This window comes from Microtus ochrogaster, unplaced genomic scaffold, assembly GCF_000317375.1.
Source record: "Microtus ochrogaster isolate Prairie Vole_2 unplaced genomic scaffold, MicOch1.0 UNK31, whole genome shotgun sequence".
Taxonomy (NCBI): Eukaryota; Metazoa; Chordata; class Mammalia; order Rodentia; family Cricetidae; genus Microtus; species Microtus ochrogaster.
The window spans coordinates 329,435-340,012 of NW_004949129.1; the positions used below are offsets into that span (position 1 = coordinate 329,435).

The 10,578-nt window shown below is 48.4% G+C and overlaps 1 protein-coding gene across 1 annotated transcript; it reads left to right on the forward strand.

Annotated features, from left to right (window-relative positions):
* Positions 1-919: 919 nt before the first annotated feature.
* Krt35 (keratin 35) lies at positions 920-5,604 on the forward strand. The gene is made up of 7 exons (XM_005368217.2): positions 920-1,390; positions 2,139-2,221; positions 2,394-2,550; positions 2,906-3,067; positions 3,346-3,471; positions 4,939-5,159; positions 5,457-5,604. Exons 1-7 carry the CDS (start codon positions 920-922, stop codon positions 5,602-5,604), a joined length of 1,368 nt encoding a protein of 455 aa, XP_005368274.1.
* The last annotated feature ends 4,974 nt before the right edge of the window (positions 5,605-10,578 follow it).

The following is a 10,578-nucleotide window of genomic DNA, read 5'->3' on the forward strand; positions in this document are numbered from 1 at the left end:
CTCATCAAACTTCCTAGGCATTGGGTCAGCAGTTTCCAGAGTAGAGATGAGCCCTGGAGGCTCAGGTTCCTTGTATCTGCCAAGGAGATGTGTGAATCAAATACTCCCCTCCCTCTCCACCAATTCAGGCAACTAGAAGGGAAGCTTCCATTTCTACCCGGCCTGGAAAAGACACATCCTCCTAAACATGGCTCTAGCTATCACATGGGTCAGGACTTGACTTTGAGTTATTTTGCCTAGAGTCGAGGCTATGTAAGCAGAAAGAGCTCCTGGCTAGGGAGTTGGAGAGTGTCTGCTGAGACTCTGTTGGGTTAAGGGTTACTAACTGTCCTATTTTGTCCAGGACAAAAAGTTTCCTGTGTCACACATTAAAAATCACAGCAGTCGAGGAACCTGGGACAGTGGTCACCAAGATCATATCTTCTGGCCCCACTCAAGATTCTCTTATGTTTACTCAAACTACAAACCCTGCCTTCCAGCCACTTGCAGGCTTGCATCCCCCTCCCCCAGAATGTTATTCATCAAAAGAGACAAGGCCGGAGAGGGCAAGAAGGTGGCCGGACTCCCACGCCTACTTAACAAGGAGGCTGAAGTCTGGGTCCTGATGACAGGCCCCTTTGAAGAACTGATGCAGACTGGGCCTTCCCAGGGTGTAGGGCTGTGGGGGTGAGTCTCCACATACCCACTTGTCCAACGGGGCTTCTGTTTTATGAGGCCAGGGTATGTTCACGGGAAGCTAAATAACAGGCTAATGAGAGGTTTTGATAGAAAGTGGAATTAACTTTAATGAGGAGAAAACACTTTGTAAGGGCCGACCAACGCCCACTGGGGCAGAGGTATAAAGTCAGGCTAGGGAGCTGCTTCTCTGTGTTGGGGTGTCAACTCTCAGAGATCTACTGCTTACTGGGCTGCTGTGGCCATGGCTTCCAAATGCTTCAAGGCCAGCTTCTCCTCGGGATCCCTCAAGAGCCCGAGTAAATCCGGAGGGGGCTCCACGCGAACGTCCTCCATGTATTCCAGCAGCTCTTGCAAACTGCCTAGTCTTTCCCGGGGAAGCCGGAGTTTCTCCGTGTGTTCTGCTGGCCTGGGTAGAAACAGTTACAGGGTTTCTAGCTGCCTGCCTGCTCTGGGACTCCCCTCGGGAGGTTTTTCTACCAGCTACAGCATCGGGGGAGGTTGGTTTGGGGAGGGCATCCTCACTGGCAATGAGAAGGAGACCATGCAGGTCCTGAATGACCGCCTGGCCAGCTACCTGGAGAAGGTGCGCCAGCTGGAGCAGGAGAATGCCAGCTTGGAGAGCCGCATTCGCGAGTGGTGTGAGCAGCAGGTGCCCTATATGTGCCCCGATTACCAGTCTTACTTCCGAACCATGGAGGAGCTCCAGAAGAAGGTGAGTGATTTGGAGTGATTTTAGGTCTAGAAGCCAGGATGTGTGTCATAGCAGCCTGGATCCCACAGGGAACTTTTGGAGGAAACAAAGCTTTTTTATATCTATGGCTTCTTCTGTTCTCTCCGATGATCTTAGCCCAGTCTATCAGATGAGAACACTCAAAGCCAGGCTGGTGAAGTGACCCAGATGGCAATTAGCAGACTCAGAACTTGAACACAGGCTGCATTAACTAAGTGGTTGTGTGACCTTCGGTACCACTGTCCACCATTCTGAATTTGAATGTCCTCATTCTAAAAAGGCAAGTTGCTTGGATTTGGTATACTTAGTGAAGCTCTGTTTCTGCACCTGTAAAGTGGAGAAGACGCCTTCTCTGTAAGTCCTTGGGCTCAGCTGGATCCCGAGAGAGAGCGTTTATCACCAGATAACTGAGCATAGCTGTTAGCAGCAACCTGCCTTGGGCCCACAGGGACAGGAAGGCAGGAGGAAGCTTCATCATGCTGTAGCATCCTGTAGCATGCCTTTGTCTTGTCTCTAGCCCTTGGCTGCACATCATAGGCACACCACACTGCAAGGGATCTTGAGGGTCTACTGTCTGACACCGGCTCTCATCTCTTACGGAGCCCCACACTGTTGAGATCCACGGATGGGAATGTACCTCCTTCCACAGGCAGCTCTTGTCAGACTCAGGGGGACGCTGTCACCAACTGAACATCCCTTCTTATGTGAAATCACTTCCTTATGTCCCCAGACTCTTTGCAGCAAGGCAGAGAACGCCAGGTTGGTGGTGCAGATCGACAACGCCAAGCTGGCCGCCGATGACTTCAGGACCAAGTGAGTGGCCTTGTTTGTCCCCGGGCTGGGGCTGATACAGTTGGATGCTGGTGATGGTTGGTCTCAGGGTTCAACTGCACTCAGAACTTATAGCACCAGGTCAGTCTGGGGTGGGGCTTGACTTCCATGCAAATGGGATCACAGGTCTGAGTGCCTTGCTCTATGTCTTCAGGTATGAGACAGAGGTTTCTCTGCGGCAGTTGGTGGAGGCTGACATCAATGGCCTACGCAGGATTCTTGACGACCTGACTCTGTGCAAGGCTGACTTGGAAGCACAGGTGGAGTCTCTGAAGGAAGAGTTGCTCTGCCTCAAGAAGAACCATGAAGAGGTGAGCATGGGGGAGGAGGTGAGCATGGGGGACCAAGTGAGGTTAGGGAAGAGGTCAGCATGTGGACCGGATGCAAATGGGGGTGGGAGGAGGAGGTATTCATGGAGGACCAGGTGACAATGGAGAAAAGGTGAGCACGGAGGAGCCAATGACAATGCGGAGAGGTGAGCAGAAGAATGGCTGAGGATGGGAAGAATGGGGAAGAGATAAGTACGAGGAACAGGTGGACATGGGGGAGCAGGGGCGCGGGAGAGAAGAGCAAGTGGGAGGAGGCGAATGTAAGAAGAGCATGGGAAGAGAGAGGTGAGTCCGGGTGATGGAGTCACCGAGGAACGGACCCTCATCTGTGTCACAGGAAGTGAACTCACTGCGCTGCCAGCTTGGCGATCGGCTCAATGTTGAGGTGGACGCAGCTCCACCTGTGGATCTGAACCGTGTCCTGGAGGAGATGAGGTGCCAGTATGAGACCTTGGTGGAGAACAACCGGAGGGATGCAGAAGACTGGTATGACACCCAGGTAGGTACCCGGAAGCGGCCAGCGCAGCAGAGGTGCAGTCATCTAAAAGTATCCCTGGGGCTCTGAGCCAGAAGCCAGAGATGGAGGGCTTTACCCCGGTTCTGACTCCATCTTGTAATCATGCGGTCTCCCCAGCTCACACGCCATCAATGGGTTGGAGTGGGTAATCTGGAACGTGTTCCCTGACTATCATACTCATGGTTCCAAGTGATCTCTGTGACCTTTGAAGCTGAGAACTCAGGGTTCCTAACCAGACCCCGTGTGTGTGTGTGTTGCAGACTGAAGAACTGAATCAGCAGGTCGTGTCCAGTTCGGAGCAGCTGCAGTCCTGCCAGGCGGACATCATTGAGTTGAGACGCACAGTCAACTCCTTAGAGATCGAGTTGCAGGCCCAGCAGAGCATGGTAAGCACGGGGGTGGGGCAGAACTGCTGACCCGAGCTCGGAGGCACACAACCCCCAGATTCCACATGTTGGCCATACACACCGATTCCAAGAGTTCAAATTCTTAGCTCAGAGCTTCCCTGTGTAGAGAAGAGGGCATGAAGTCAGACACACATCACAACTGCCCTTGGGGTGAAAGATAAGAGGGTCTGTAGTACTTGGCACACGCTGGGAGTGAGTCCTCCAGATAAGATCCACCTTCTGTGAAACTGCTGTCCAGAGGTACCAGTAGGAAGAAGATGCTGTCTGGATCAAGGGGCCACAGGAGCTGGGCTAGCTCACCTTTGGTGGTCTTTGACTGTGCTTTCTCCTAGTTCAGTGACCCTCTGAGCTTCCATTCTTTCTTTCTGTTAAACTTATTTTTTTATGTATGCATCAAAAATACACAGTCTACCATTAAAGATTATGCCATTCTAAAATAACACAAGTTACTAATAATTTTAGTCATGGTCAGAAGGAAGACCCAATCATTGAAGCATGGAGTAGCTTACATATTAGATGTGAGAATTTATAACACTTTTAATACATCACTAGTCATGGTGACCTGTATTTCACTAACTAGGTATATAAATATCATGAATCGGCATGCTATTTACTTTGACCTACAGATGTAACAAAAATACTATAAAAATACACACGGCCTTTTTTAATAGAAATATGTCTGAAAATCCTAACTCCTCCATAAGAAGACACTCCTTCTATTTAAGGGTGTCCTGCTAAATGCAGGTGCTGCCTATCGTGACAGTGTTAGAGGGGAACATATCTATGACCCTAGCACTTGGGAAGTGGAGCCAGAAAGACCAGGTATTCAAAGCCAGATTTAGCCACATAGAGAGTTCAAGGCCAACCTAGGCTACATGAGACCCTGTAGAAGAAGGAGGAGGAGAGGGAGAAGAAATTATTAATCAATGAAGGCTCTTTGTGATTCAAAATCTTCCTTTGTGATTCAAAATCAGATTTTACACATCAAGAAGGCCCCCATCAAATATCAGTGCCTTAGTCTTGCAATTCCCACAATCCAAAAGTTCCAGATTTTCCAGGAGCATCTCGAGTCTGAAGTCATCCATCATAAAGCTCCTTTCTTTCTTACGATTTATGTATTTTTATTTTATGTGTGTCTATATTTTATGAGAGTTTTGTTTGCATGTGTGTCTGTGTGTCATGTGTGTGCAATGCCCATGAAGTCCCGAAGAGAACACCAGATCCCTGGGAACTAGAATTACAGACATTTGTAAATCACCACATGGGTGTTACAAATCAAACCTGGGTCCTCTGGAAGAGCAGCCAGTGCTCTTAGCCGCTGAGCTGCCTCTCCAGCTTGTGCGTTCATTCTTGTATTCCAAAGTCCCACTGACATCCAGGCAGGTCTTCCTCACTAGTTCTCTGGCCTCTAACCTCCTCCTCCTCCCTCAACCCTTGCCTTCCCAGAGAGATGCTTTGGACTCCACCCTAGCAGAGACAGAAGCCCGCTATGGCTCCCAGCTGGCCCAGATGCAATGCATGATCGGCAATGTGGAATCCCAGCTTGGTGAAATTCGGGCTGACCTGGAGCGGCAGAACCAGGAGTACCAGGTGCTACTGGATGTCCGGGCCCGGTTGGAGTGTGAGATCAACACGTACAGGGGCCTGCTGGAGAGCGAGGACAGCAAGTGAGTATGGCTGCATGCTCTCACCCCTCCAAAGCTCTGGGGAGACCACAGGGTGCCAAGGAAGAGCATATCCTGAGTCAGGAACCTTAGGGGTTTAGCGCTGGTCTCGGTACAAACTTATTTGTTTGCTCCAGCTGGTTCTGTTTTCTTCTCTGAGAGCCTGTTTCCCTTTGGGTAAATTAAGGAGACACGGTTTAAAAGGTACCATCTGATGATTTGTATGTGTTCGATCTGTTCAGCGTTATCGAAAACAGCAACAGGATTATGATAGTAAGCCAACGCTCTTCTGTTTTCCAGGCTTCCCTGCAACCCGTGTGCCCCAGACTACTCAGCCTCTAAGTCATGCCTCCCCTGCCTTCCTGCGGTCTCCTGCAGCGCTGGAGCAGCCCGTGCAACCAGCAGCCCTCGCTCTGTCTATGTTCCCTGCCCAGGGGGCAGGTTCTGAGAGGGACAGAACCAGACGGTCAAGGCTGTTGCCTTCAGGGTTCTGACGTGGCATCTTGTCAACCTTAACTCTTACAGCCCAAATATCTCCATTCACACTGGATCCAGGTTCCAGACCCTGAGAGGGTCCCTGCAAATCTATGCCTTAAAGCTTCTGAGACCCTGTCAACTAAGTCTGGTTGCCCTTCAGGCCTTGATGTCTCCTCATTTCAATGGGCTTCAGGGTCTGTGTTCTGGGGGCCTGTTCCTTGGTCAGTTTTTCTTTCTGAGTGTGTTCTCATAGGTTCTGAAATTTAATACAGTGTATCTGAGTCTGAGATAATAAAGCCGTTTGCTCTGGCTCCCAGTGACTGGCTCACATCATATCTGTGTTGGTTTGGGTCCATCTGGGGTTTAGATTGACTGTTGAGCTTGGAGGATGCTTGACCAGTGGCGACCCTGGAAATAACAGGGTCCCCAGGCTTCTCATTGGGGGTAGTGAGAGGGCTGCAATGGAGATTTTATTTTGTGCCTGTGCATGTTTGGGACAGCCTTGGCTGTTATTCTTCGGGCTTCATCCACTTTTTGTTCCACTTTGAAACTGGATCTCTCATTGCCCTGAAACATGCGCAAGTAGACTGGACTGGCTGATCAGGGAGCTCCAGGGATCTACCTGTCTCTGCCTCCCAAGCACAGACGTTACAAATCTGTGCCACCATACCTGGCTTTTTGTTGAATGTGGTTGTTGGGGATTGAACTCAGGTTGTTGGATCTGCAAGGATCACTTTGCCAACTGAAGGCCTTGCTGGTGAGGCTTCTTTGTTTGGCTTCCTTGATGAAGACCTTTCTGCAAGGTCCCAGCGTGGTGACAATTGTTATCTACTTTCCCTCTTGGTATACATAGCAACCCTTGGGGGAGGGGGGTCACAGAATAGGCCTGATAAAGATGAGATAAGAGAAGAGAGAACATTGGGGCCACTTTATTAACCTGTGTGTGCTCCTCACAGCAGTGACATGTGCCCCACACTCAGGGATTTTAGGGTTCTTGCATATTAACTCATCTCTTCACTTGTAACCCTTCCCTGAAATTCTCCCACTTCAGGAAATCTCAAAATCCCTAAGTTCCATTGCATGCAGGCCGCAGAGATTGGGCCTGAGTTAGCATTTCCACTTGTAGCTCAGAGGCTCTTGACCGAGGAGACCCCTGTGTACTCTTGGCATCTAGTGAGGTTGATGCTCAGATGCAGAAACTCCCAGCATCTCCCCATAAAGCCTGTCATTTGTGTTCAGAATTCTTCCCTCAAAAGACCAAACCAAGCACCAAGCTCTTCCAATGCCAATGGGAAGGGGACAAGGGTGATGGTACAGTTTCTAAGCCAGACAAGAAGGCAGACTGTCACCAGAGGGACATGTGCTCTTCAAAGACGATAAAGGTTCCTTAAGTGATGTTAAGAGGGTGATCATGGTTCCAAGGGGAAGCTCCGGATGGTGGAAGGTACTGGACTGATTTGGGTCAGAGCTATGTCCCTTCAGGGCATCCGGACAGTTCCTTCTGCTTCTTCCCTGACAGGAGGGCCCAGGCCTTTGGTATCTGCCAGCAACATGGCTCTAGGTAGCCTGTATTACTGTCTTCTTGGGACACAATGGTTGAATTTGCTAAAGCTCAGGCATCTGCCTCATTCACTTTATTCTATAAACCCATACTGAGCATTAATAAGTGCTAATAGGCATTAATAAGTGCTAATAGGATGCTAGGTACCACAGGCAGGGGTCAGTCTACATGGGAGGGATGCCTTGGCATAGGACAGGGAGGACACCCACTTCTACTTACAACTTCTGTCTGTCTATTTATCTATCTATCTATCCATCCATCTACCTATCTACCACCTATTTATCAATCTGTCTATTCATTCATCCACCCATCTCCTATTACCTAATTACCTGTCTGTCTGTCTATCTATCTATCTATCTATCTATCTATCTATCTATCTATCTATCTGCCTACCTACCTATCTATATTTATATAACTCTCTTTCTCACTCTCTATCTGCCTACCCAGCTACCACCTATTTATTTGTCTATATATCTATCTACCTACCTATATACCATTATCTATCTATCTGTCTGCCTGCCTATCTGTCTATCTATCTATCTATCTATCTATCTATCTATCTATCTGCCTATCTACCTACCTATCTATATTTATGTAACTCTTTCTCATTCTCTATCTGCCTACCCAGCTACCACCTATTTATTTGTCTGTATATCTATCTACCTACCTATATACCATTATCTATCTGTCTGCCTGTCTGCCTGTCTGTCTGTCTATCTATCTATCTATCTATCTATCTATCTATCTATCTATCTATCTATCTCATCTACTTTAGTGATGAGAGAAGCCTGTGTCATTAATGTAAGGAATGTAGATCCAGAACATGGAGTCAGAGGGACCTAGGACTCCAGGTCCACCATGGCCTACCAACTTCACCACTGTGAGAGTGTTGACAGGTCCCTTTCTGAGTCTGTTTCCTCTGGGGAAAACAGAGCAGGAGACACTATACTGTAATGTCCCTAGTACTTTATTGAGCTTACAGCTGGCATCTGGAATGTGGCCAACACTGACTTGTTCTTTTAGTTTGATGCTCTGAGGGTGGGCATCTATTTTCCCCTATTAGAATTTTATTTTGAGGCAGCATTTCCAGACAGCATTTCCTGAGCCATTACCTCAGGCTAGCCAAATATATGAGAACTTACTGGACTGGAGAGATGGCTCAACAGTAAAGAGAGTTTATTGTTCTTACAGAGGACTCGAGTTTCATTTTGGTTCCTAACACTCATGTCAGGCAGTTCTCAAGCCTGTAACTCCAGTTCCAGGGGATCTAAAGCCCTCTGACCTCCGCAGGTACATCACTCACATGCATACTCTCCCATTAAACATGTTAAAACAAATATGAAAAAACAAAACAAAACAAATCAAGAAGTCCCATGTATCAGTATCAGCTTCAGCTCTGACAGTCGTGGTCAGCAGGACAATCTGCTCTCTCAAGCACAGGCTCTGGGGAAGTCTGTTCTGTATAAGTCACACTCTTCTTCCTGGCGGCCTCAGAATCAAAAGACCCTTGTTGTGTTTTTATTTTTGAGCCCTACAGGTCATTCCAGTATGCAGACAAAGGTGAAAACATCTGGCTGCATGGAGACAGGGTTGCAATTTAAAAGCAAAGGCAAATGATATAAGTAAAGGGAGGGTTCCACGGGATCTCGTGAGCGCCTTCTGGGAGGGAGCTAGGAAGTCTGGAAGGGTCTCTAATTCTGAGGCCACCAGGAAGAAGAGTGTGACTTATACAGAACAGGCTTCTCCAGAGCCTGTGCTCGAGAGAGCACATTGTCCTGCTGGCCGCGACTGTCAGAGCTGAAGCTGAGACTGATATGTATGATTTCTTGGTTTTCTTTTCTTTTTTTTGATTTTTAAAAATGTATGTGTAATAGGATAATTTGCATGCCAATGAGGTACCCGCGGAGGCCAGAGGACATTGGATCCCCTAGAACTGGAGTTATAGGCTTGTGAGCTGCCTGACATGGGTGTTGGGAACCAAAACAAAACTCCAGCCCTCCATAAGAAAAATAAACACTCTTTACTGCTGAGCCATCTCTCCAGTTCCATAAGTTTCCATATACTTGGCTAGCCTGAGGTAACTGTGCCTGCCTCAAAAATAAAATTCCAGCAGAGGAAAGCAGCTGCGCACCCTCCGGTGGTAGACGCCTACCGTTTCAGGCAGCTGGCCTTGCTCTCAAGCCTTCTCCATCTGACATCACCAGCTCCTCTAAATTGTCCATCGAGACGATGCTTGGATGTTCCAGGGCTCAGACTGGGAGATCTTTGTTTCTTGGGGGGGAGGGTCGTGAGAATGACGGTGGGAACCTATGTTTTCACCCATGCTAGGCATGCACTGTAACACTGAGCTGTATTCCCATCCCTTGAGAGCTCATTTAAGTTGGTTTTCACGCAGAAGCTGAGACATGGGGAGACTAAGTGACTTTTAAAGGTCACAGCACACATCGGAAGGCAGGATTTCTAGGTTGAGTTCTTAATCAGTGAGAGGGCTGGGTGGCATTTCCCATTTCCTGGCCAACTCTTCTGAAGGACGTGATTGGAAAGCTAGCACAAGTGCTTATATGCCAACGTTATATTGTGAAGAGAATGTGGTCCGTCTCCAGTGAGAGCTTGATGGGACTTAGAATCGCCTAGGAGACATACCTCTTGGGCGTGTCTACAGGGTGTTTCTAGAGTTTTGAGTGTGGCGAGAAGACCCACCTTGAACATGTGCAGCACCATTTCATGGTCTGGGGTACTGAATGGAGTCAAAAGGACGCCAGCTGAGCGCCAGCATTCATGTCTCTCTGTTTCTTGACTGAATGCAATGTGGCCAGCTGCCCCAAGCTCTGGCTGCCATGCCTTCTTTGCCATGATGAACTGTGGTCCCTCCGACTGCAAGCCTTCCTTCTTTGAGTTGTATTTTTCAGGTAGTTTGTCATAGCAACAAGAAAAGGAACTAAGACAGGAGTGAATCCCAAAGTGTTGATATGACATGCCAGGTGTCAGTGCACCGCTTTCACAGCGGGGACTGAAAACCATTAGCCCATCATGTCGCTTTAAGGCGGTGGTTCTCAACATGTGGCTTGTGACCCTCTTGGGGGTCAAACAATCCTTTCACAGGGGTCATGTATCAGATATCCTGTGTATCGGTTATTTACATTATGATTCACAACAGTAGCAAAACTACAGTTATGAACTAACAATGAAAAATAATTTTATGGCTGGGGGTCACCTCAGCATGAAGAACTGTATGAAAGGGTCGCAGCATCCGGGAGGTTGAGAACCACTGCTTTAAGGGGTTGCTCAAGCCTTGTAACTAGGGACACCTGCTCCCTGTCTACTGGCTTAGCACAGAGCATTCCTCTTTGAAGACCTGATTCACAGGACTTCCACTCGCTGGGA